This window comes from Euleptes europaea, chromosome 15 (genome assembly GCF_029931775.1).
Source record: "Euleptes europaea isolate rEulEur1 chromosome 15, rEulEur1.hap1, whole genome shotgun sequence".
NCBI lineage: Eukaryota > Metazoa > Chordata > Lepidosauria > Squamata > Sphaerodactylidae > Euleptes > Euleptes europaea.
Window position 1 is genome coordinate 13,295,325 of NC_079326.1, and position 27,936 is coordinate 13,323,260.

A 27,936-nucleotide genomic window follows, 5' to 3' on the forward strand; every position below is an offset into this window, starting at 1 on the left:
TGTAACTGTACTTAGGGTTACACAGACAACCTTCAGATTTCATCTGAGGTAAAATTCTGTATGATTTTTGAGCAAAATACCTTGAGCAAAATTTCTGTGGAAATTTAAAATACTTCCATCAAGAGCTATCCTTACATAATGGGGAAAATCCATGACTGAATCTTCTGATTTTATTTATATTTAGTTTAGATGGCTCTGGGTTTGAATGGTCAAGGAAGGGCTGTTTAATCCTTTCTCCCTGTGCTCTTTCCCTGATCTAAATTACCCACAAAAATGCTGATAGCATCAGGGAGGTAATTTAGATCTGGTGATGTTGTGTGCCCCAGTGCTATTTCTCCAGGGACATGTTGGAAGCTCTGACCACGTGTCTCCTATGTTGTGAGTGGCTTGGCTCTGAGAATGATGCACTTTCCTCAGGGTAGTTTTCACATGCTTTTAATCTCCCAGCAAAGCAAAGTTCTCGGTGAATTTGGAGGGTCCTTTTCAGGTGAAATAGACATAAGAATGTTTCATCATCTGACACTTGCCAGCTGCATGCTGTTCCACAGAGGATTAGAGGGTGTAAACACAAATTAATACCTTGTTATTTGAAACTGTATAAATTGGAAATGAGGTAAAGGGAAAATACAGAATATTGTAACTAACTGGAGTCCTTTGTCTTACTTTTTCAGCATTTTTCTGAAAGAACTAGAAAAATACGAACAGCTCCCTGAAGACGTGGGCCACTGCTTTGTCACCTGGGTAATAATCCTTTATGTAGCACCATTTATTAATAGGTGTTTTAACCACTCAAAATGAGGAGTGGAGTCCAAGATGGTATGTGAGCCTTTTAGGGAGTTTTTCTCCAGACTGTAAATGTTAAAAATACAGTCATGTAATTATTTGTATATGGTAGCTTACAATTCTCCGCAGGATGTATAACCGCAGGATGTATAACTTCCGCCAATGGATGCTGAGGACAATGTTGCTCCTTGCAGGTTCAGGAGGTTGAGAGTCCCCCACAAAGAATGAGATGGGATCCCCCGAGTAAGAATGGTGGGGCACATTGAAATACACCATAGTCTGTTTTTTTTTCCTTTCATTGTTAATTCTGGTTCTCCTAGGATCTAGAACACACTGTCTTGAAATGGCTTTGTTCTAGTTTCTGAGTATGTTAAATGTATGTTGAAGATAGGGCCCCAAATGTAAAAAATAAGTGGTACCACTAGGTAAATGCAATATTTATGTAAAGACCTTTAGAAAATCTCAGTTCCTAGTCTATCAAGCTTTTCAAAAATGTTTAAATCTGGCCATCTACTTTGCTGTGTGAAAACCAAAGTGGCTAACAGTGTGTAGAGTTACCCAGAGTAAGCCCATTGATTTCATCCTGCTTTGGCCAGCCTAACTGCACAGAATTGTGCTGTCAAACACATTATTCCCATGGAAGCTTTTCAGAATCCTACCCATATCCATAAGTGCTACTATATTTCAGTGCCAGTAAAACAACAATCAAAATGTGACAGAGGCCACTTACTCATAGGATTTTCAAAAGCACCGACAGGCACAAATTTAGTTCATGGTAATGACAACCACTGTTATCATAAACCGCCTTGGGAGCTGTTTAAGGCTGAAAAGTGGCTCGTAAATATAGACTACAAATCAATAAATAAACCATGGTTATCTCCCTTGTAATGTTGCTGTGGTTTCCCTGTAGCATCCTAACATTAAGCTCATGTTTGGCTTGTTTTTGTTCCATTTGTCTGCAGTACTACATTCCTTGTTAGAGGGACTGACGCATATCATATATTTATTCTGGGGAAGCTTGGTAGAAATGGGGCGAGTGCAGTGTTTGCTTATCTTGCTTTTTCTTCCCATCATTATGTTTGTTTTCACAGGCAGATAAATTTCAGATGTATGTCACCTACTGCAAAAACAAGCCGGATTCCAGCCAGCTGATCCTGGAGCACGCAGGAACATTCTTCGATGTAAGCACTTATTGCTTCACTCCGTCAGATGAAACAATGAAACATGCTTATTTTTGCTTCCCTTTTTAAAACTGCTTTGTGGTTTTCATTTTTACAATGGCAGCCAGGGAATGATGAGGGAAGAAGGGGAAGCCCCAGCCCCCAAGGTTGCTGGATAGTGTCTCATGACATATAAATTAACTGTTTCAGTGTTTAATTCCACACACATACCCAGCCGCCGCCCCCCAAAAAACCTACCTTCTTTTGATCGTGCAAAGTCATTTTGTCTTCATGCACATGAAATAATTTTTTTGGCCAGGAGTGGCAAAGATCACCAAAAAGACAAGATGTTTTGGTACTGCTACAAAGGTTCACACACGCGCGCACACAAACTATGAGTAGGTCCAGCTCAAGTCTAGCCTTCTTGGGTCGAAAGCTCATGGCCGTTGTGTCCTGCAATTCCCCTGCGAATGTAGCGAATCTCTCCAGTCAACTCGCATGGTCATCTCCTGCCTGCATGATCAACCCACCTACTTCCGAAACTTCCCCAGCTTTTCCAATTCCTGCTTTGTCCCAATTTTAAATTTAGCCTCGCAGCAGTTGCGAGTGCTTGCTGGTGCGTTTCTGTGCTGGGTCAACTCCCCACTAGGAGAAGCTGCTGCCTGACCCCGGCAGCAGCAATATCTGCTGCCCGGACCCCGCGCCTCTCTGCCCCCTGGACCCCACGACTCTCTCTCCCCCCTCCTGCTGCTTCACCACCCTCCTCCGCCTCCCCCCTCTCCACTCCTCTCAGCACCAGCCGGGGTTTCAGCCTTCCAGAAGCCTGCAGTCCGGAGCATGGAGCCTCACCATCAGAGGTGAAGCGGTGGCGCCATCGCTGCACACTTCCAGCCACCTCCACCTGCCTTCACCTATCAAAGCCAGAGCAGCGGCAGCTCCTTCTAGTGTCAATGCTGCACACTTCCAGCCGCCACCTCCTCCAACCGCCTCCACCTGTCAAAGGCAGAGTGGCAGCTGCTCCTTCAGCTGCCCCTTCTTCCGCCCCATGCGTTCGATTTTTTGAACGCGAGATTGGAAAGCGTGCAACAGAACAGGGACAAAGAAATGATGACCTAGCCATACATTAATGGCCTATGATACATCTGTAGAATATATTTTGCATGTTTTAGAATGAGCACTACAAAGCCAGTTCTCTAAATCAAAGATGCTTTCATGCAGCAAAGAGTTTAAATAGGCAGGCTCTCCTAGAATTTAAATCCATCTGGCAGCAGTAGCTATCAGGCCACACTCAACTTGGGAGGAATACTCCTTGGAGGACTCTTCCACAGCTGAGGAGCCCCCTGTGGTTGCCACTATACCCAATGCTGTCTCTGCATCCAAGAGGTTCTAGGGGAAGATCCTGCGCCTTCTCTACCACAGCAGGTTTACAATCAGGAACCAGTGGGATACATAGACCAGGAACCCCTGAGAGGGTATGTTCACCTCCAGCGCCCCCAGAGACTCCCCCAGGAATAAAGATGAAGAATCAGCGCCAAAGCCTGGACCAGATGAAGGAGTGCGTGCCTCAGAACTAGTGGCATCCTGTGCTTCAGCCTCACGCAAGAGGAGAGCACTACTCTCTAGATCTTTGCAGGACCCAGGACCCAATTGTGGCTGCAGGAAGAAGTAGATTTATCTGCTCTCTATAAGTCTCCAGTTGAGCTCTAACCTTCATTGGCTGAAGAGCTCTCCAGCTGGCTGATGCTAATTCTGGACAGCACTCTGCAGTAAGGCTCCTGCTTTCCAGCTCCTACACCTTTGTTGTGTGACAACATACTGCGGCAAATAATTCTTTAAATACTCTACAGCTGAAAAAAGTTAATGTGAACAGGAGGGGGAACAGGCTCTCTTTGTTACTCCCATTGCACAGGTAGCATCCAGTGGTTGCCCATGATATTTGCACAATCAGCTTCCATAAAGTAGATGGTTCAGAGGGGATGAAGGGAACTTTGATTCTTGAAGCCTATAGCTCCAAAACCTTGTTGGCCTCTAAAGTGCTACTGGATTTGAATCTACCGTATATACCCGTGTATAAGCCGACCCGCGTATAAGCTGAGGTGCCTAATTTCTCCCCCAAAATGGGGAAAAATTAGGCACCCGCGTATAAGCCGAGGGTCGGCTTATAACCCCTCCCCCCCCCCGCAGGCTTACCTGGGCTCCCGGCGCAGGAGCAAGCGGTGCGGTCCTGGCGGTGGCACGACCGGGCGAGGGCCGGGGCAACCTCCCTGGAGCTGCAGAAGGCCGCCCCAGGCCGCTCTCGGCCGCCAGAAGCGGCGGCGCGGCCGGGCGAGGGCCGGAGCAGCCGCCCCAGGCCGCTCTCGGCCGCTCTCGGCCGCCAGAAGTGGCAGCGCGGCCGGGCGAGGGCCGGAGCAGCCGCCCCCGGCCGCCAGAAGCGGCGGCGCGGCCGGGCGAGGGCCGGAGCAGCCGCCCCAGGCCGCTCTCGGCCGCCAGAAGCGGCGGCGCGGCCGGGCGAGGGCCAGAGCAGCCGCCCCAGGCCGCCCCCGGCCGCCAGAAGCGGCGGCGCGGCCGGGCGAGGGCCGGAGCAGCCGCCCCAGGCCGCTCTCGGCCGCTCTCGGCCGCCAGAAGCGGCGGTGCGGCCGGGCGAGGGCCGGGGCAGCCTCCCTGCAGCTGCAGGAGGCCGCCCCAGGCTGCTCTTGGCAGCAGGAAGCGGCGTGGGCCCGGCGGCGGCAGTAAGTTCCCCCCTCCCTCCTCCCTCCTCCCCCCTCCCCCCTCCCCCTCCCCTCCCCTACCATATTGACCCGTGTATAAGCCGAGTTCGGCTTTTTCAGCCCTTTTTTGGGGCTGAAAAACTCGGCTTATACGCGAGTATATACGGTAGCCCTTGCAAGAGAATGTCTGCTTTGTGGGAAGACATCTGGATCCTTCACGATGAATAAAGTAACAGCTTCACGTTCATTACACACACAAAAAGATAGTTGGAAAAACCCTGGTGAAATATTTTCTAGCCTTATTAAAATTCTTTATCAAGAGTTAGTTTCCATATGGGACATATCCACTTAAAGATGAAAGTGCCTAAACCGCTACATGTTTGAAAAGACCACCATTCCCTCTACTTGCAGTGTCAAAGCAAAACAAGAATCAGTCTTCACTAGTGACTTTTATTATTTGGGCAGCTAAAAGTTGGAGCTGATATTTATAAAAATGTGTTTTTTCAAATGTGCAAATCAACCTTAGTTAATTGCTGTCTCTACAGAACAAAAATGCTACAGAAATTTGAATTTGCAGATTTTACGTTTAAGATTGAATAACTTAGGAACCATTCATTCATTCATTCATTCATTCATTCATTCATTTAGCTATATATCTTGGTTCATGAAGGCAGGCATTCTTCACTCCTCCACCCTGCAACCCAACCCCTGAAATCAGCTACAATACAGATGGCTCCCACATTAGTCATATTCTACCAGGGGTATTTTACAACCCAATCTTGTGCAGAGTTGCAAACCTTCTAAGTCCATTGAAGTCAATGCTTGTAACTCTGCTTAAGATTACACTGTTAAATATCCATGAGAACACAACTATTGTTCTCTGAGCAAAGGGCAGATCTTGCAGGGTGGGTCACCTGAAAACCTGTTGGTAGCCACCCCGGGTTGCTTTGTGGCTAGGAGTGAGGGGGTAAAGCTGTCGTGCTCCCATCATCTCCTGATCAAACCTGCTACGATGACGCCTTCCTTCCCCAGGCCTCAGATGGAGAGGGGAGGGGAATGCAGCACCCTCCTCCTCCATTCCTGCGTGCCTTCTCCCTTGCACTAGGAAACAGGTGTGTTCCCTTCCTCCTCAGCTAGGCCTTCCCCCAACCCCCTAAATAGGGGTGTGCATCCAGTGCAAGCCTGGTGGTCACCCTCCCCTTCTCATAAGGCTCCTGCAACCCATGGGGGTATAAAGCCGACAGCTGCCCCAGTGGGACTGGTCCCTGCTGAGGCTCCATGGCTTGCTGGCCTCAGCCCTCCCTGCTCAGCTCATGCTGATTCAAGCCTCACCCCTCCCTCATTGCATCATCCAGGAGCATCTTTGGCTGCGCCTTCTGAGCAGGCTCTGCCACAGTCACCCCCCACTACTGCACCCAGTGATGTCAGGCCACCAGGAGTCACCTTGGTCACAGTCCTCAGGGCTACCCTGTCCTCACAGGAGCTGCCAGCCGACCTGGGGGTGAGTCGTTAGCTCCTTACAGCAGATATAAGAAACCTAATAGTGGGAGCAGGATAGTCTCTTTTAATACATAAAGGTGTGCTTTATTAATTGCATCATAGGTCGATCTGTAATTTGGCTTGGTCCCTGCTCTACTTATCATAATTGTTCATCTAACCCTAAATTGGACATCTCCAATTACAAATGCAGTCCCTTGGCGGCCTTTCTACCTAGATGCAGCTGCTAGTGCTTTATATGGTTTTCTTCATTATGTGCCACATTAAATTGTCTCTATTTAATTCAATGTTTAGAACTTTTACAGTGAGCTAAGAAAAAACAATGATGATGAAGGGAATATTATTATTTTTAATTGGGCAGAGTCCCATAGGACCCTTTTAGAATAATCCCTATCCCCTTGGTGAAAACATGTATGACAATTAAATATACTAACCAGCAGGTGGCATCTCAACCCGCTCCAAGGTTTCCAGTGGGGAATCTAACATTTGAGCAGATTTCCCTGTTCGACAGAGTGTTGACACAGATTAAAAAAGCATTTGCCCAGCTAAGCTTTTCCAACCCAGCTGTGTTATGCTGGCTGGAAACTTTTTGCTATTGCTTGATACTAAAATGTTGATGTTAAAGGCCACTTTATGCTTTTCAAGCAGATAGGAGTGGGGTTTTTTTTATGCTTGTAGGATAGGGAATCCATTTTTGTGAAAAGCAATGGGAGGAAAAGAAGCTGACCTGCTTTGCATTTTGAGGGCTAAATTCTTCAGTAGACTTTATTCTAACTACTTGTACAGTCATTCAGTCATGCAAAAAAGACTGCAGATTGCTTCTGGCCTGATTTGGCATTTTTTAAACTTTACAAATTACTTTACAGATTCAGAGCAGAAGAAAATCAGAATATCATGACTGAAGTTAAGTGCTGTGGCTGCCACCTTTCGGCTCTGTTCTTAGCACTGAAAATTCTGCTCTGAGCACTGTAAACTAGAACTGAAAATCCACAATTAAGTATATTCCAGTCCCTTGTAGGGATGCCAGCCTCCAGGTGGGATCCCCCAGAATTACGACTCACTTCCAGATCAGTTTCCCTAGAGAAAATGGATACTTTAGAGGGTGGACTCTATAGCATTGTACCCCGCTGAGGTCCCTGTCTTCTCCAGGCTCTATTCCTAAATCTCCAGGAGTTTTCCAGCCTGGATTTGGCAACCTTACCCCCCCCCCCAGTTCCCCACTGGTGGCCAGGAGGACCTGGCAACCCTAGTCCTTTGGTATCTTTCTCCACTGCAAAGCTAGTCTAGAGAATCTTTTATATGGACTAATTTGTTTTGATTCCACTAACGCAAAATTTCCCTTCTCAGTGTAATTATCTCATATTAAAAAAAAGGAAGAAGAAGAACCCCCATGAATATGGTTGCCCCAAATTCTGGAGATTTGGGGGTGGAGCCTGGGAAAGGTAGGATTTGGGGAGCAGAGGGATCTCAGCAGGTCTAATGCCATAGACCACCCTCCAAAGCAGACATTTCCTCCAGGAGAACTGTTTTGTGTAGTCTGGAGAGATATAGTCTGGAAACTGGCAACCCTACCCATGAATCATATCTAGATCAGGGGTCCCCAGCCTTTTTGAACCTGCAGGCACTTGGGAATGTTGAGAAGGGCTGGTGAGCGCCGCCCCAGAAAAGCTGCCACAGAGGTTCTAGACTGGGCATACGTATTAATTTCTGATTCCTTTGCAGAGTCTTGGAGCTGTACAGGAAAGTAGTCTGCTGGGTAATCTATTCTGGGTGAATAATAATTGAAAGGGAGCATGCCATACCAGGGACTGGCTATTTCATCATAAGGTGGGAGTTGCAGACTGGGTGGTATTGCCCTGGATTCTGGCTCTTGGATTCTGCAACTATGTGCTGGGACCATGGTACACAGCTCTGACCCCACTGAACTTCTCCCAAACTCCTCAGAACATGGTGCAGTGATTCCATGGCCTCTGTAAGGGTTGTACCACATGTACAGGGCATGATAGCAATTAATAAAATTATACATGGTATAGAGACTGTGAAGAAAGAGAAATCATTCTACTTCTCTCATAATGTAGTTACTAAGGTTTCCCCCACCCCAACTGGTTGGCAGCAACCAACAGACAAAACCAGGACAGACATATTGCTACACACAATTAATTGAATTTGCTGCCAAAAGATATGGTGATGCCCGTTGGTATAGGTGACTTTAAAAGGGGATTAGACAATTTCATGGAGGATAGGTTAGATGTACATATAGATCGGTTAGATGTAATAGCTAAACGGCACAAACATGTTCAGAAATATTTTCTTAGACAGCAAAGCAGTGAGGCTAAAATCCGTGGGAAACACCGACAAAGTTAGACTTCTTTGTGCATTTCATAGTTTTCTGCATAGGAGGAACTTGTAGTTATTATACTATAGTGGTCAAGAGCTTATGCTATGAACTAGAATCTCCTGTTCAAATCTCAGTTCATCCATGATCTCTCTGAATTGCTTTAGTTGAAGCAGTTATCTCTTAGACAATGGTTATATTGCTGTACTTCACGTTATACATGTGCTGGGAAACCAGGCCCAATTGGGGCTTCTCATTATCTGTACATGATAAAATGTGTTCGGTCATCCTAAGTTAGAATCTAGACACTGTTTTTCATGTTCGTTATTTTCTTAACTTGAACAGACTGAAGATGGGAATAAGTCATAGAACAGAGTGGTGAATTAGTTCAATGTTGCTAAAGCAAGGTGATCCCTCATCTGAGGTATAGAGCAGAGCTCTCTTGTCTTGCTTGACAACATGTCTGTCCTGTTGCTGGGTCAGATTGTTTCGGCATTCCTGCTACTTCCTTATTTCCCTAGGGCCATCATCAGGAAAGGGTGTAGACCCACACACCTTACCTATGAAATGAACGACTATGTGTCATATTGCTTCTCCTGCCTGCCTTCATATCTCCTATAGGAAAAAGGTAAAGGTCCCCTGTGCAAGCACCGGGTCATTCCTGACCCATGGGGTGACGTCACATCCCGATGTTTCCTAGGCAGACTTTGTTTACAGCGTGGTTTGCCAGTGCCTTCCCCAGTCATCTTCCCTTTACCCCCAGCAAGCTGGGTACTCATTTGACCGACCTCGGAAGGATGGAAGGCTGAGTCAACCTTGAGCCGGCTACCTGAAACCAACTTCAGTCGGCACCGAACTCAGGTCGTGAGCAGAGCTTGGACTGCAGTACTGCAGCTTACCCCTCGCGCCACAAGGCTCCTCTTATAGGAAAAGATGAGATAAATATGTTAGGTGGACCCTTCTTCACTCTGTATTCATCATTATGCTTGTAGGGCTGAGAAGAATGGGGAAAGCTTTGGGGCCACATGCATGCAGTCATTGCTCTCTAAAATTCAGCTATTGGCACATCTACCAGAGCGACCTTTCTACCCCATCTAATGTTACATTAGCCTTGTACAATGTGGAGATGTTGCAGTGTGTGATTGCACTCTGGTGTGTGAGTACACCCCGGCACATTACAGACATAAAGCAAGTTTTGATTTCGGGCCAAATTGAAGAAGACAGCTTTTGTTAAGAATTGGACGGTTTTAACTGGCTCCCCCTGTTGGCTGGATTAAAGAAGTACAAATCACATTTCATTGATTTTAATGGCTCTGGATTGCTCTCAAATTTAGCAACACAAGAACTCCATTCCCAAAGTGGTCCAATAAGTTACTAAGCAATTTATATCTAAAAATATATCAAGGATTACGATAGTGATCGGCTACCATCCCATCCCAGATGTGAAATTAACCTAGGCTTCAATGGTAAGTATCTGATTTAAACCCTCATATATCAGAGGAAGTCAGATTTTATTCGGGAGTAAAAATCTACTTCAAGCAAATTGTTCATTATTTTCTTGGCAGGGCCCTCACTGTCCTGCTTTCACAGAGCTGTTCTCTCTAAATGATCACAAGGGAGGTTGCAAAATTTCTCTGTTGTTTTTTAAGAAACCGCGTAATAATTGCTAGCTCCAAAAAAGTGATCAGTCCACGTATATTCCAACTAAAATAGACTGTGTATGGCTGCTTTTGAAACTGGTAACCCTCTCATTGTAATATGTTTGTATGTTCAAAGCATCTAAGTTGTACATTAACTTTTTATTTGTTTAGGAAATCCAGCAAAGGCACAGCCTGGCCAACTCCATTTCCTCCTACTTAATCAAACCTGTCCAAAGGATAACCAAGTACCAGCTTTTATTAAAGGTATATTAATAATTTATTGTGATACTTGTTTAATGTCCCTTTACTTAGTTGATAATCGGCAGGGATGTGAATCCCAGATCAGGCCAGCCGGGGAACCCAGTCTTGGACTGATTGATAATGGTCTTAAGCTCAAATCAGGGCACTCGGAAATCCGTGACTGGGTCCCAGCATTTTAAAGTTGCTAATAGAAGCCATGTTCAGGTCTCATTTGGATTGGAGTTGCATGGGGAAAAGACAGGAAAGAAACCTGTTCAGCTATCTCACTGACACCCCCCTCCTTTGCTGCCTTTAGTTCTCAAAGGAAAAAAAAGATGGCTAACCATCTCTCTTTCCTTCTAGGCTAATAGTAGCAAGTGGACAGTGATTTCAAGAGTTGAAACTCTATTTCTTAACCCACTTGCCTCAGTTCTGCCAAACCCTGTCCTTGAAACTAGCTTTTTTTAGCAAAATGTGTTCGCTCACTGGACATGTAGGCTTCACTGTGGGACTAAATGTGACATCAGAAAATACCCTTGCTTTCAGGCTAGGTTTCAGGCTTCTCTTTCCCTGAGCATTGGGTAATCTACAGCAGTCTTTATGAGGCCAGTTTCCTTTAGAAGAGAGCAAGCAGTGGAGATTTCTGGTGTCTCTGTAACAGCTTGTTTTATTTACAAATCTACAGTTAAAGCAGGCTTCCCAAAAGGCATAAATATAAGCACATAGGGAGGCAATTCTAGTGTCAAAAGCGATGTCAGCACCTTAAAATCCACAGACCGGTTTCTCCTTTCCGGCTTTTATTGAATGCATAATTTATTGAGATTTTTTTAGTCTCCACCTTTGTGGATTATTCACATTCCGTGTGCTTGGGAACAACTCCTTACAATACATCTGTGCCCTAGTGAATACAAAATCTGTAGGACAATCCATATTTGCAACATGTCCTGAGAAAGGAATTGTCCATTTTAAGCTCAAGAAATGCACAAATATTGAATGTTTTAGACATTTACAAACCTGTTTGCATAGAAGTATCACACTCCATACCTTAACTATCCCATCTCCAATACACAGAGCTATCTAAGAGGCAGCTGATAAGTTCTTTGCTTGGTAACAGGGTGTGGCAGTCATCTGGTTGGTTCACAGGAGAGATCTAGCTGGGGCATTGTACTCATATGAATAGCTTCCCAATTTAAATGTAGCATTCAATAAAACGATCCATATTATATCAACGTTGTTTACATCTGCCTTGACACACCCTTCCCAAGAACCTAGTTCCTTGATGTTCTGTCCTGATTAGCTGCAGCTAAAAGGAGGCAATCTATCTGGGGCTCAGTTTTGGTTTTTGTTTCTCCTCAGGAGCTCTTAACATGCTGTGAAGAAGGGAAAGGAGAACTCAAGGATGGTTTGGAGGTGATGCTGAGTGTCCCCAAGAAAGCCAACGATGCCATGCATGTCAGCATGCTGGAAGGTAAGTAGATGTTGGCATTTGGGAGGAGAAGGCTATTGCATGCACAAAGACGTTAGCATGGGGTTAAAGGGGCTGAGGAACCCTTGTGTGATTTGAGGGGGTTGTAGATAGAGGGTAGCTTTTCCCAGATGCTTGTCTTGATTGAGTAAATATTAAGTGACTACTTTGTCACAACTTTGCCACCATTTATGTATGACATCGAAGGTCCCACTCATTCAGCACAATAGTTTTGTACAGATGTCCCTCACTGGTATTAATATCAAAGCATTCATTCCCTGCCTCAAAATTTTGTGACCTCTCAAAGATAAACTAGTGGCAGAAATGAAAAGAGAGGTGGGGGGACAAAGGATGGGAAAAGAGCCTGATCTGGCAAAGAGATCATGGATAACCTTCAAGGTACAAAGAATTTCACAGCATTTAAACCATTATTTCTGGTGGTTCTCAAGAAAACAAACTTCAGTTCTTAATTTTGGACTAGCAGCGTCTGAAACAGATTGCATGAGGCTATGTTTTTATTTTATTTGGTTTGTTTTATTTGTAGGGTTTGATGAAAACTTGGATGTTCAGGGAGAACTAATCCTTCAGGATTCCTTCCAAGTATGGGATCCCAAGTCTCTTATCCGGAAGGGTCGTGAGAGGCACTTGTTTCTCTTCGAAATCTCTCTTGTTTTTAGCAAAGAGATCAAAGATTCTGCAGGACACACAAAATATGTTTACAAGAACAAATTACTGGTATGTCTGTTTTGTGGGTTTCAGGGTCTTTGTTAAATACAAACAGAAAATAAAGGTGTGCCAGGTTTGAAAGGTGTGATCAGGGCCAGATTTAGGTTTGATGAGGCCCTAAGCTATTGAAGGTAATGGGGCCCTTTATATGTCCAGCTGTCCTTTGTCAACAACAAATTGTCGCTGTTTTTTGTGTTGAATATATACTATATGGTAATTTATGGACCTAATAGGTATCTAAAGCCATTTGCACATAACAAAATATGTATTTTATCAAAGTAATTGTTGAACTGAAATACAATTTTTTTCCTTTAAATTTTTTGGCGGGGCCCAAGAGAGTGGGGCCCTAAACTATAGCTTGTTTAGCTTATACGTAAATCCGGCACTGGGTGTGATCTAGTGCCCATCAGGACTAGTTTTATCTCACTTTACCAAAAGGCAAAGTACAAATAATATCTGAAAACGTTAGTGATTAATTGTGGCTAAATGTGCTGCTTAAGGCTGAAATATGACCCCATATGTGAGCTCCTTCTTCCTCCTTCCTCTTCTTCATCGCTGTCGTCGCCCTCCATCTTGGCAGGCCTTCCTACCTAAAATAATTTAAAATATATATTTTTAATAATCTCTTCTTTTTAATAGACTTCAGAACTGGGAGTGACGGAGCATGTGGAAGGAGATCCCTGCAAGTTTGCCTTATGGTCTGGGCGGACTCCCTCCTCAGATAACAAAACGGTGCTGAAAGTGAGTCTTGGCACTTATTTGCTCTACCCAGCACATTTTTGTCAAAAACCTGGAATGCTATATAGATGCCCCTCAGCAGTACAGTGTAAAAAAGATGGTGGTTGGTTCTTGAGGAGGAATTTCATAGTTCGATAATGTATCAATACAGCTAAGTTCTTCTGACTGGCTCCTTAGCAGTCCTTTTATCTGTGAGCTGCTCTGAGCCCAGCTTTGGCCGAGAATTGAGGGCAGGGTAAAAATATATAATAAATAAATAAATAAATAAATAAAGTCTTCATGCAGACTCCAACAGACAATATTTCATTCATGATTGAGCTGGATTTGAATCAGAATGCTGCAGCAATGTATGAACACAAGTAATAACTTAGCACAGTGGTTCTCAACCTGGGGGTCGGGACCCCCAAGGGGGTCACGAAGTGTTTTCTGGGGGGTCGCCGCCACTGTCCTGGGACAGCCCCCATCCCGGGCTGTCCAGGACTAACCCAGACACCCTGTAACCCTGATCCGTCCGTGAGGGCAGGGAAGACCCCAAGCAGAGAGGTGAGGAACTGGCCGACTGACAGCCAGAAGGAGCTGGGCTGCAGAGATGCGGCTGTAGCCCTGCTGCCCAGCTGAGAGGCGGGCGGGCCAGCCCTGGGCGTGGTCGCACCTGCGCCAGGCGGATGATGCGGCAGGATGTGTGGGAGGCCGAGGAAGCTCCCCTGGCTTGGCCAGTTCAGGTCTCGGAGGAGAAGAGGGCGGTCCCCCTTGAAACCGCTACAGCCACGTTGTTTTTACTTTTAGCCACGCTCGGGTGGGGCGGGAGCTTCAGCCTGGAATCCAAGTGCGCATGTCTGTAGGGTGGCTTCGCTTTTCTGCCCTGAGTCATCAGTTCCGCTCTGGCAAGGCCAAGGGGGAGAGAGTCTAGATGCATGCGCAGTTCGGGATTTCCCCCTCGAGCGCACAGGTTCGGTGAGGTGCAGAAGGAGCGGTGACTGGCGGAGGGGAGAAAAAGGCAGGAAAAGTCCGAGCGGGAAAAGCAGCCCTCGGCTCTTTCCTGGCCCTTCTCTCTCATGAGGTGATTAAACGGAGCTCCGCTTTGAGGGATAACTGCAGTTCTGTGCACAAGCAGTGTCCCAGTCACAAGAGAGGGGGTTTCCTTGCGAGAGCCCCGGCCTGCTTAGAAGAGTTTTTGGGGAGAGAGGGGAGGACAAGGAACGCAGTGCATGCTCAGAGGCACTCTTTCCTCCTTGCCAGGAAAGGTTGCCGTGCCACACAGTCACAGCTGCTGGGCAACACGTGGTAGTACCATTTGCTTGCTTGTTTTAAACTTTAAAATTTAAAGTAATTATATATACGGATACCCTGGACTGCCAAAAAAACAAATGTGTTTTCTTTATCCTATTGAAAATGTCATTTATGCAAATTTATGCAAATGTGACGAGGGTCGCAGGTTACTTGGCAATTGTAAAAGGGGGTCACAACTCAAAAAAGGTTGAGAACCACTGACTTAGCAGGAAGTGATTTTCATCTGTTCAGTGGGCCTTGCTGTTTATTACTGTTCTGAGGATTCCTGTCTGTCCAAGTGCCTGTTTGTGTTCTTGCTTTTCTTCAGACTTTTACCTGGCTGCCTGTTCCACTTCTGTCCCTGTTCCTGGTCCTATTGATTCCACTCTGTTCCTGCCAGATCTCTGCACCTAATCCAGATCTTCCTACTGGGACCCCATTTGCTAATTTTTATGTCAGATTTTCCAGTAGGGTTATGCAAAAGAACTTTGGTAAATTTCAGGCTCGGGTTTATTGGTCCCGATTTTTTTTGGGTAAACCCAGAATAAGCTGAATATCCATACTGGTAAAGGGGTATTTCAGCTGTATTACAGTCTATGGGGATTTCTTTCAAAGCTCCTGTGGGGGCAGTTTTGGAGGTAGAATCACCAAATTTGCAGCATGGCTGCAAGGTACTCTCTTTAGGCAGTCACCGAAGTTTGCTGAACTTTGGGTCAGGGGGTCTAATTTTATGGGCCAGCAGAAGGGTTGCCCCCATCCTCCAGGCATTTGCGAACCAAGCTGACCATCAGTTTTCAGGTTCAGAAGTTCAGCATTGCCAAGGACTGGTGGAAAGAGCCAATTGGCACACTGGCGCCTCAAAGTCTGGGGGCTCCCTTCATATCTGGGGCGCATAGCATGATGTCTATACTGAGGGGGAAAGGCTTAAATGCAAGAAAAATAAGGCACAGAAAACACTTCTTTTGGTGGCAAATGACATCCTGTGAACAGTCCTTTATTATAGTCATCAAAAATCTGATTTCAAGAGATGGTCATGTTGCTGGGAAATGAAGCCACTACTTGGAGTGACCTTCAGTTTCAGAGCAAGTTTTCATGGGGGGAGGGGGTGATATCAGAGCCAGCCGAAGTCTCGACCAAGGGGCCTGTCTGAAGGAGATTGCTCATCCGCGTGGGAGAGGAAGTCTCCTTCGGAAGCCTGGTGGTGTGAACATCTTTGAAACTGGCTATTTTTAGTTGAAGGGTGTATCCATCCGGACAGGACTAGGTGAGCCCCATCTTTTAAAAAACCCTTATGTTTGATCTAGATCAGGGGTGGGGAACCTCGGGCCCGGGGGCCGTATGCGGCCCCTGAGGACATTTTTTGTGGCCCTCGGGAGCTTCGGGGCCCTGCTGCAGAGGTGGGGCGCAGGCCGGCCCTCCCAGAGGGTGTTCCTGGCGCCACGGCTTACAGCGGCACTGCGGCGCCCTTTGGACCTCCTCTTGCCGACTGTCGGCTGTTGAGCAGCGAGAGGGAGAGGGAAAGAGGCTGGCGGCTCCCGGCGGCAGAGCATGCACGCAGGAGCCGATTGGGCTTTGGGGGGGCCCTTTTGTGGACTCTGGGGAGGGCATGGAGACTGGGGCCCGGTCGTGCGGGGCTCTGTGCGCCGCCGTGTGTGTGTGTGGGCAGCGGAGGCTAGGGCCCGGTCGCGTGGGGCCAGCGTGCACGGGGGTATGTGTGTGTGGGGGGGGAAGGCTTTTCTCTCTTTTCTTCCTCTTTTTCTATCACTCTTTCTCCTTTTTCTCCCTCTTTTTCTGTCTTTGTCTCCCTCCGTCCTTTTCTTTGTTTCCCTCCGTCCTTTTCTTTCTTTCTCCCTCTCTCTCCATTTCTTTCTCCCTTTCTCTCCCTTTCTCCCTCCCTCCCTTTTCCTCTTTCTGTTTTCCTTCCTCCCTTGCCGATCAACTGTGGGCTGCGCCCCCCTGGCACCTCATTTGCTCAGGCCCACTGCTGGCTGCCCTTCTGCCTGGGAGGGGGAAGTGGGGGCACCCTGCAGGCCTTCTCTGTGTGGCCTCCAGGTGGTGGGGTTGCCAACCTCCAGGTGGTGGCTGGAGACCTGGCAACCCTCGCCTCTTTCTCCCCCACTGGGAGATCTACACCTGGTATGGCCCCTGAATGATGTCATAAATGTGCAAATGGCCCTTGGCAGGAAAAAGGTTCCCCACCCCTGATCTAGATCAACCCACTGAATGGTGATGGATAGTTTGATCTGACCAAGTTAGCTCCGATTACACGACCCCTTCTTCAAAAGAGCCCCAACTATGGGTCCTAACAAAACCAGTCAAAAAAAGGGGAGAAAGCACAGAGCCGTGCATCTGAGCAAAGGCGAATAGCCGAACCTATTCGGCTTCTTTTTGGTATTCAGTAAAACCGAATCCCGAATATTGCCGAAATAGCTAATTTCGGGTTTATTTTCGGTTCGGGTATATCGATATGCACAACACTATTTTCCAGCATAGAACATTCCAATAGTAATGTTTGTTTTTATTTATTTTATTTTTATTTTATTTTATCCCACCCTCTCTCCTGGCCAAAGGCAGGCTCAGGGCAGCTTTAACATAAGGTCTAGGAGTTTGATGAAACTAGGAGAAAGCCCCTGTGACCCAAATGAATACGGGCACAGAATACCTTGCTAATACAGGAGGAGTAAAATGAACAATCAAGTACAGTTGTGTTACTAGCAATGCAAACTAAATTATTGTAAGGCAGTTTGCACTTCTGGCATGGCCTGAAGAGGAGACTGTTTATGGAAAGGTCCTTTATAATCATCTTGTTCTGCAACTACTACCCATTCCTGATAGATTTCTTAGCTGTAATGATTTTCCTCCCATCTGACCAAGCTAGTCATTTTTGTTGATTGATTTTTTTAACAAGGACCTTTTCTGGTAGATGTTTTGTTTAAACATCCCATTTCCCCTGCATAGGCATATTGTATTTTGGGTACTGCATATATTTATCCAGCACTTATCTGACTTGCTCTTGCTAGTGCAGCTGCCTATCAACATTTGGCACTTGAACTTCTGATGGCTACAATGCAGACAAAAGAGCGACCAGAAAGTACTCCATCACAGCACTTCAAATACTTGCAAAATGTCATAATGATGACTTCCTTCTCTGTTGACATTTTAGGCATCCAGTATTGAAACAAAACAAGAATGGATTAAAAACATCCGGGAAGTGATACAGGAAAGGATGATACACTTAAAAGGAGCTTTGAAAGAGCCAATACAGCTCCCCAAGACTCCATCAAAGCAGAGAAACAACAGTAAGAGGTAATCTTGGTCAACCCTTGCAGTCTTTGTCCTGTTTAATGAGGATACACTTCTTAGCTACACAATGAGGTTTGTGCAGATCAGCCAGCAGGGTAGAAATTACACAAATATCTATATCACACTATAAATTGGACAATTCCTGGGTCCCACTAAGCTGTGCATGCCCCCCTTTCAACCCAGAAATGAAGAAGACGAATGCTGGGAGCACTGGCTGTTGCAATGGGATTTGTCAACAAGACAACAGAGGAGGACTTGGCCCATCACTTTGTATCTCCCTGTCACAGTATCCCTGTCAGTGTGATATGATAGTGAATTACTCTTGTTCACTTGCATGAGAGGAAATAAAGAACATAAGAACAGCCATACCAAAGGCCCATCTAGTCCAGCATTTTGTTCACAACTTGGCCAGCCAGCTACCTCTAGGAAGTCTACAAACAGGAAGACTGCAACAACATCATCTTGCCTGTGCTTTCCAGAAACTGATTTAAAGAGGCATACTACCTCTGGTACTGGAGAGAGTAGATACCCATCATGATTAGTAGCCATTGGTAGCCCAGTCCTCCATGAATTTGTCCACTCCCCTTCTAAAACCTTCTAAGTTGGAGGCCATAACCACATCTGTGGCAGCAAGTTCACACTGTACGCTGTGTGATTAAATACTTCATTTTGTCTATCCTGAATCTCCCACCCTTCAGCTCTAGAGGATGGTCCCTTAATATTATGGACAAGGGATAAAAGTTTCTTCCTGTCCACTCTGTCCACATCATGCATAATTTTATAAACCTCTATCATGTCTCCCCTTGCTCTCCTTTTTTCTAGACTAAACAGCCCTAAGCAATTTAACCAATCCTCATAGGTCAGCTGCTCTCTCCCCCGGATCATTTTGGTTGCTCTTTTCTACATCTTTTCAACCTCTACAATATCCTTTTTCAAGTAACCAGAACTGCATCCAATATTCCAAGGGTGGTCTCACCACTGATTTGTATAAGGGCAGTATGACAGTGGCAGTTTTATTCTCTATTCCTGTTCTAATTAGGGCCAGCATGGAATTTGCCTTTTTCACAGCAGCTGCACACTGGATCGACATTTTCATTGAGCTATCCACTGCTGCCCCAAGGTCCTTTTCTTGGTCTGTTGCTGCCAGCTCAGATCCCATCAGTTTATATGTGAACTTGAGATTATTTGCCCCAATATGCATCACTTTTTACTTGCTCACTCTGATCCTCATTTGCCATTTTAATGCCATTTCCCCAGTTTGAAGAGATCATATTGAAGCTCTTTATGACCCATCTTTGTCTTAACCACCCTAAATAATATGGTGCCAACTTGGTGACCTCGCTACTCATCCCTAACCCCAGGTCAAAAGAGACGAGGAATTATGGACAAAATCTGCTCCCGTGATACTAGTGCTACTGAAGTCAGTAGTAGCCACTATGGAGAATGAAATGGCAGTTCGGAACTGAGAGGGAGGGAACTGAGTCATGGGGGAGAAGGGAAAAAGGAGCTGTATATCATGTTTTGCATACAGAAAGTCCCAGATTCTATGCCTAGTATTCTCCAATTAAAGAATCTCTGGTGCTGGGAAAGGCTTTTGTCTGCCTGAATCCCTGAAGAGCTACTGCTGGTCAGAGCAGGAAAGTATTGAGTGTACATAGAACAGTGTTCTAGTTTGTCAGAAGGCTGCTTCATATGTTCACATGCCTCCTATGAGAGGGGAGCAATCCTAGCTTGACCAAACTATGCTAATGAACCAGCATTTGTATATATTCTTTGTTTTACACTGTGGTAATGTAAGTTTAATGGTGTTATTTCAGAGTATGGTATGTGGTGGCTAAAGTGGCCTTTAGACCTGTTGGCTTGGAAGTTATATGTTTGTCTTATACTGTAGATGGGTGACAGGTCATCCCATAGGTGGCTAAAATGTATATTTGAACTATTAGGCTAAGGAATAGAGATGTCTATGCTGTTGCAGCAAAGATCAATAGCCAGGAAACATTGGAAATGGCCTAAAGTATGTACCTTCTGGAAGCATAACAATTCATTTTACCTCAATGGGACAAACTATCAGTTGTTACTAATCTAGAAGAAAGTAACTTTTCCCTAGATACCCTTGTATTTTAAATGTGTTCTAGGATGCAGTAACAGGAACCAAATTGGATCCATATCAGTGGAATGCAACTTCAGTACTCCTTGAAATGATGAAAAATATTTCATACTCTTTTGAGCTCCAGGAAATATATAAAAAGGAAGAATTGACATAGTTGTTCTGTTTTTCTTAAAGATTTTATGACCTCCTAATTTAAGCCACTGAAAATGTGGGCACCTAGAAATGACCCTTAGCAATTGACATAAGCTTTTCAAAACAGCAAGGCTATAATTTGGATGGCTGAGTTTGGTTAAGTGAGAAATCCAAGCTGAATGGGCCATTGGCCGGCCACCCTCATTATGGAGCTATTTTGAGACTTGTTGCCGTCACCATATAAGTCCCAGAGAGTCAGTTTCCAAGAGCAAGTGTGCTTATTATGTGCTAAGCTCTTGGTAGAGGTGACATCATTCTAAATTACACATTGAGTTGTAACACAAGCATGATCAGCTAAGCAATTGAGGACATTTCACTGTTTGTTTCCTACAGAGAGGGAGGAGAAGATGCCGACAGTCAAGGAGACGGGAGCAGTCAGCCCGACACCATTTCAATTGCATCCCGGACCTCTCAGAATACAGTGGACAGTGACAAGGTAGGATTTATTCCTGAAAAATGCAACTCTGCTGAGGCACTCCTCCTGCCCAGTCCCAACCGGCCTCAGAATTGGAAGCAGAGGGGGTTGCTTCACCTTGTTCCTCCTTTCCCCAGGCAGCAGCTCTCACAGCTTTGGGCTGAGCTTGCTTCTCCTCCTTGGCCATCATCGGAAGTCTCCCTTTTAACCTCTGTTGTATACTTGACACACTGGCACTGAATCCCTATCTGCTAATTCTGGCTTGAGGAATTTGAAATATGGACGGGAAAACATCTAAAAGAAAATGAAGTATTGTTTCTTTTTGAGGTTAAACTATACTGAGTTTAGAAACATTACCTGGGTAGACTAAAATGTAGGCTTCATGTATGCCAACAGTGAGTTCTGGTGTATACATCCTTTGTGATCGATGTGAACTGCCTCTAGGACACTGAGGATCTAAAACGTGCAGGTTGAATGCGCAAACTGGGGCCTTCTTGTGTGTACTGGAACAGAGGCATTCTATTCACAAAGTAATTGTTCTATCAAGAGTCTATATAGCAATAAAAATAAAACAGCTGACCTTTGCACTGGGTAACACTAGACAAGCAGAAAAAGAAAAAGGACTCTTCTTTCAGTGTATTGGCCTTGGGGTGGGTGCTTCTTCTACTCAAGAAGTACAACAGGTAGAGAAGGAAGAATGGTGGGCAGGTAACAGGAAAATGAAGGCAAACTGATAAGACCTGCTAACAGGCAAGTAACCTAAGCAGTCACTCGGTACAAGAATGTTTGTTAAGGATGACAATGACAAATATTACAAAAAAGTCAGATTTGGCTTTGATTCTTACGTTACTTTGAAAAATTGAGTTAGTTTTAACTTTGGAACTGAAGCATGGAAAATCAATTAGGAAATCAGTCTGATAGTTGTTTCCATTGGCTTCATGGGGTAACCCTCCACCCCATCGCAAGTGAGAATTGCAATTACTTACAGACCAATACTTTCTTCCATTTGTCCAGAACTTGGGAGGGAGGATCCTGCAGCCCTTTTGCAAGGGATCCTCCCTCCCACGGTCTGGACAAATGGAAGAAAGTATTGGTCTGTAAGTAATTGCAATTCTCACTTGCGCAGTGAGCATAGGCAGGAGTGAACTGATGTGTGAGTGAGGTTTTTTCTTCCTTAGCCAGGATCCTCAGATGAGGAGGGAAATGCTTTAACCCTAAAAACACTATTGGGATGAATTAGCTATACCAATTGTCCTTTTTTTTTGGGGGGGGGTACAATTCAGAGATAAGAATTCTACCAAGAATCCTAAAACCTTTTTCTATTAGGACATTATCACCTGTACAGCAGTAAGTTATGTCTTACAGCCATTTGTTACTTTCTGGGGAGGGGAAACAGCTGAGTAGAAAATAAATCCCAGATAATCTATGCATTTTTGTTATTGGGATGCTTTTTTAATCCCATGAGACTACTAAAATACCCCCATTGAGGTATTTTTCTACTCCATGAGTATATTAAGAAAACAGTGATCCAGGGAACCATTTTTAAGTGCTCCAGAGAGATACAGTTCTTCATGACAACACAAACAAACAAACAATTCCCCCCCCACCAGCATTTTTCTCCTAGCCCAGCTGAGATCCCATGTTGGATCATGGTTGGGAAAAGATACACTTCAAATAGCAGAGTGTAGCAATAACATAGGGTGTTGGGTGGCAGCAGGTTAGCTTCCCCTCCTGTGTGCCAAATTTGTTTAAAATTGGCCCCATTTTTTATATATGGGCTCATGTTTGTCAGCATGCAGTGCTTTTAAATGCAGTAAAATGTTCAGGTGATATCATATTCTGAATTAATGGTTTTCTCTTTTTAATAAAGAGATTATCTGACCTGTCACTGCTCTCTTGTGTCTCATGCATGTTTGTTTATTTCTCCTTAGCCTTGCAGGGGGAAAAACCATAATCCTGTATATCTGTTCCCCATCCCAGTCTGCAGGACAGACAGACAGCTATCACTAGAACAGGGCAAAACCTGATCCTCTATTTCTTTTGCCCTCCAGTTTCTACTGTGCTGCCAGCATGTGCCAGCAAAGCCTTTGCTTCTTTTCATTGCTGCTCATGGGCTTCCTATCATTGGGGGGCCAAATGTAGCCTGAGGCTGAGCCTTTTCTGTCTTCCCACCATCTGCCCTGCCTTACAGTATGTGTAAGCAAAATGTTTGGTCCAGCCTAGCAGGTGTCAAGTGTAGCCCCAGGAAAAGAAACTACTGACATAAACAAGTCCAATGCTTATATGTGCTGTGATTTACAGAAAGTGCAAATACTGAGTATAGAAACACCCACAGGGACAAATATGTTTGGCGGAAGACAGATTGTTCTGGTCGGATTGCTCTATCAGGCACATACCTGTACCTCTCTTTCCTTACTCTTTCCACTACCTGCAAAATCAAAACCTGGCAGCAAGGTTCAAAAACCGCACCACCATTTTGGGTGACAAAATGTCTTGAGCCACCTCTTCAAGTCCGGCAATATACAAGGGGTTCCAGAAACAGTGGGAGAGGATAGGGAGTCACGTGTGTCCAGGCCCAGAAATGAGGCATGGGCATGTGAGGAGGAGGAGGAGACTGTTGGGGCCCGTTGGGAGTTAGCAAGCTAGAGCCAATAGACACAGTGAAGCTGTAACAACTAGAGGTGGGTGAGGCTCCGTCAGGAGTTGATAAGCCACGCATGAAGAGAGGCTGCTGGGGGCAAGAACTCTCAGGACTGCAGAAGCAACAGGAACATTTTTGATAAGATTCTTAAGGAATCAGTTCTAGACTGTATCACTGGAATGGTTGACAAGAAGTCACTTTTTTGGATTGGGAGGCAAGCTAGAGTCTGGGATCTGTAGCGCTTTTCTCCTTACCATAGTGGAATGCTTATGGTGTTCTGGCTTCATTGTACAGTGAAAATAATTGTTGAAATTTGGATTTCAGGGTGTAATTTTTTTTAATCTGTAAGAAATTGGGGGAATCTGACTAATACCACTCCTCTTCCTCCAGTTATGATCTTCTGCTATATTTTTCTCGGCCTATACACCATATAGAAGCAATCAGTGAGCTGTAACTTTTAATAGCAATAATTTATATATACTTCATGCTCTAGATCTTTGGTCATATGAGCTTGATAATAAAGGAAAGGAATAGCAATAATTGATTCAGGTACAGGCGGGTCTGTTCTGTTACCCTCTGTCCCCCTGGCTTTACAGCACGTGTAAGCAGAGCCTTTGCTCCAGCCAAGCCAGCGTCAGGAGCAGCCCCAAAGAACCATGTGGCTTAGCTGACCATCTCTGTTAATGCCCAGTGCTGTTAGGTTTGACTTACGCTAAAAAAAAAAAAAAATTGACTTATGCTGTTGAATGTGGGTTTCATTCGACCAAAGAGCAATAATATATACATGCTTCTAAACTGACTCGAGTGACTATTGTGTGTGGTATATTTGGAGGGCGTTATGGTATCTGCCATGCAAACGTATTCCCTTCCACAAGCAGGACAAACATTGTAAGGAAACTGTATTCCTTCCTGCTCCAATATTGTTGGGAGAGTCAACCTGTAAAACAGGACAAAATCTTAAATGAATAACTTTTATAGGAGCCAGGAGATAAACAAGTTATGTTTGCCTTAACGGCAAGTTCAAGTGTTATTGCTTTCTTTTCCTGCCAGCTGGGCAAAATCTATTGTTCAGATGCAGCACAAAAGCCACCTATGTGTTTTAAAATTAGCAATGCTCTAAATAAATGCTCCAGTTCATTATCATAGGGCTGTTTGAGGATAAAGGTGGAGAAGAGAACAATGTAAGCTACTTTGAGAACCCTTTGGGGAAAAGGCAGGGTATAAATTAAATTAAATAAATAAATAAATAAATGTGTTTGTCTGCTACATTTTGCAGTGGGAGCCTATGTGAATGTGGTAGTCTTGTCAACAACCATGTTTGTATCATGTTGTAATAATTGTTGTTGTTGTTTTGCCACAGATGACTTATGGCAACCCCACAAGGTTTTCACGGTAAGAGATGTTCAGAGGTGGTTTGCCATTGCCTGCCTTTGTGTAGCAACCCTGGACTTCCTTGGTGGTCTCTCCTCCAAGTACTAACCAGGGCTGACTCTGCTTAGCTTCTGAGATCTGACGAGATCAGGATAGCTTGGGCTATCCAAGTCAGGGCACAGGTGCATAGCAGTTTGATTAAAATATTATAAAACATTAAGATAACCAGTAGTTGCCATTAACTGCTTGGTTGATCATCCTGTGGATGATCTTTAGTCCTGTTCTTTAGGTGGGGTTGCCAGCCCTATCAACTGTTGGGAGGGATGGAGGCAGGGACATGGGTTGGGATGACACTTCCCAGTACAACCATAGTTTCCTGTGTTTCGTGGAGCTACCTGCAGTCACTTCCGGTTTATACCTGGAAATGCCTTAGCGACATTCCTGGAAATGCCTTAGCGACCTTCTTCACTATAGCCAGAGACCTGGCAAACCTGGTTTTAGTGGAGCTGAGAAACAACTCCTGAAAATGTTTTTCTTTATACCCTCTCTGTACATAGACATTATTAAGAAGTGGCTTTTGAGCACACTTAAGGATTGCAAGAGTAAAAAGGATAGAAACTGTCTTTAAGGTGAGCAGGGACAGTATAGCTTTTAATCAGCAAGGCTGGAAGCATTGCCTGCCAAAAGGTATAGCAGGAAGAAAGGAGAACTGCCCAGGCTTGCAGAGAGTTGTATAGCTAGGTAGCATTTGTACTGGTTCTCTCTTTGTAAAGAAACCTTAGAATGAGATCGGTGCTTCAGTTACATTGTAGTGACAAAGATAACTCTTCTGCCTCTGAATGTTCTGATGTAGCTCTTAGCATCTAACATATGGACTGAAGGCCTGTTGGAGAAATCTGGACGCCTTAAGATGTGATGTATTCCCTTTAGTGGACAACCCAGGAATATCAGGGGTATGGAGGATATTGCAATGGCATCATATTTGGGGGGAGGGGGGTTAGGACCTTGGCCCACTTCTGCTCACTCCTGCCTGCATTCCTTTTAAAAGTTGTTGACAACGTATCTAACGTCTGAGCATTGTAATGATTTTCAGTATGTAACATAAGCATGCATAACATCCCAAACATTAAGTGCAACTAAACTTGCCCAAGGTCAAACTGAAAATCTTTGGCAGACGTCATGGCTGTATCCATCAATATATCCAATTGGGGACCATGTTTGGGTGGAAAGATAGCCTAGAAATTTTTTTAATAAATACATTAAATTCTCAAAATGGCCAAAGCTGTGGATACTTAAATCCAGAGATTGGTGCCCTGAACAAACAAGGCGCATCTTTCTAAAAATTTGAGAAAGCCCCAGGTTTGCAGAAAAATCTCAAATCTAACAAAGGACATGGGGAGTTAAAACCCCCAAAATAATTGAAGCAATGGCTGTTGCTTTAAGAAACAAATGCCATCTTAGTGATGTTGTAGGGTTTGCTAGGCAACCACAACAGTATTGCCAGCCTTCAAGCTTGGTTTCTGTCAGTAAAAGGCTGGGGAGAGTGGGACCCTTTCCAGGGCTGGTTTGGTCTTTGAGGGAGGACTCATCAGTGCCAGGCCCAGCAACAATCATTGGGCAACCTAATACCATGCGACTTGCATGACTTCCCAAGGACTGGCTGCTTGCTACTGTTCAACAGAGACCATGCTACAAAGAGCCATTGTGGTATAGTAGTTAGAGTTGCAGTCTACGATATGGAAGATCCAGATCTGAATGCCCGCTCTGGCATGGAAGCTTGCTGGGGTGACCTTGGGCCAGTCATACTCTCTCAGCCTAACATACCTTAGGGTTGTGATGCTGTGAGAATAAAATGGAGGACAGGAGAATGATGTAAGCTGCTTTGGGTCCCCAGTGTGGAGAAAGGTGGGGTACAAATGATGCACATTTTTTATTTAAATGTAGCTGAAGACGGGGAGAAAGTGGGTTGGTTGGTGAGTGGAAAGGAGAGAAAGAAGTGGGGAAAGGGAGGATATATGAGTTTTCAGGAGGAGTAAAAAAGGAAATAGTGTGGGAAGTGGGATGAGGGGGAATTCCTTGTGGGTTCCCCACTTTGCTGCAATATATATAAAATGAGAATGAGATGCACACGAGTCATCATTTCTACTGTTTGGCGGCGGATCATCCCAGTCTAAAATAACCTAGTTTTTTTTTTAATCACTGCCAATAAAAACCTACAATTTCTGTTTGATCACACTGCTTTATTTGAAAGTTATTCGCAGCCCGGTTCTCAAAGGATTTGTCCAGGTGGAAGTGGCAATGCTGGCACCCCCAGGAGCTTTTGAGGATTAGCGGAACCACATTCCTTGATTTCTCTTAACATCACTCATTTTCCTTGCTGAAAGCTGTAATTTTTCCCATCTCAAAGCACACCTTTCAGCCTTGAGCAAGCTTCAGTGGTTCTGCAGGGATGATGTTTGAATGGTAGTGCTGGTTTTATACAGCGTGCACAGGGGGCACTTGATTTTATGGGTTTTTGAAACAACTGTGTTAAGCTTGAGAGATAGCGATGTCTAGCGGAGGAGAAAGAGAAATGGTGTATGAGTTACAGTCTAGGCTCAAATTCATCTACTGAAAGTAAATTACTTCTCTTGTACCTGTTAATATTCAATTCCACTGTAAGCCATTCAGGGTGGCATTTGACTGTCAGTACAGTTTCTGTATACCTACCAACACAGTTAAGATAACAAACTATTGTTATTATTAATCACTTATGTAAGACTTAATATTCTGTGCTTAGCATTTTGATTTTACCTTGTCTGCAGAGCATCCTTCAGTGGCAGGTCACTATTATATTTATTTAAATTGAGGCTGGGTGCACATGTTGCTCCAAAGTTATGTAAATAACTCCCGGGGGGTGTTTCAGTGTCTGAAAATGGTGGGGGGGAGACAGGAGCCCCTCCTCCCCCCAAGAAGCAGTTCAAGCAAAAAAAAAGATATTTAAAATGACATTCCTGCAGCTGATGTGTGGCTTCAGGGCAAACACGTTGGGTTTTCACAAAACCCAGTGTATCTAGCGAGCACATTTATATTGGCCCTTAGTGAGTCTATGGTTGGATTTGTGCCTAGGTGCCTCAGGTCCAAGCTCGCCTTTTATCAGCTGGTGCAGACTTGGCCAAGTTATTGCAACAAAGTGCCCCTGAAATGTCATGGGAATGACTTGCAATAGAAACTGTTTCCTCTTTACAACCTCCAATTTCCCTGTAATCTAGGCCAGTGTTGCCCTTCATCAACCTTGTTAGCTCTAGATATGTTTTCATTAGTTCACGGTGGGCTGCTGGGTATGCCTCAGTGCTTTCCTTCT

General features: G+C 44.9%; 1 protein-coding gene across 5 annotated transcripts in view; it reads left to right on the forward strand.

Annotated features, from left to right (window-relative positions):
- Positions 1–27,936, forward strand: part of KALRN (kalirin RhoGEF kinase) — a 381,465-nt gene that overhangs the window by 206,390 nt on the left and 147,139 nt on the right. For all 5 annotated transcript variants that reach the window (XM_056861631.1, XM_056861626.1, XM_056861625.1 and 2 more), the window contains exons 24-31: positions 672–741; positions 1,875–1,964; positions 10,295–10,387; positions 11,720–11,831; positions 12,373–12,563; positions 13,194–13,295; positions 17,725–17,867; positions 20,500–20,602. In XM_056861631.1, the coding sequence (XP_056717609.1) occupies positions 672–741; positions 1,875–1,964; positions 10,295–10,387; positions 11,720–11,831; positions 12,373–12,563; positions 13,194–13,295; positions 17,725–17,867; positions 20,500–20,602 (904 nt within the window). The remainder of the gene's footprint in view (positions 1–671; positions 742–1,874; positions 1,965–10,294; positions 10,388–11,719; positions 11,832–12,372; positions 12,564–13,193; positions 13,296–17,724; positions 17,868–20,499; positions 20,603–27,936) is intronic.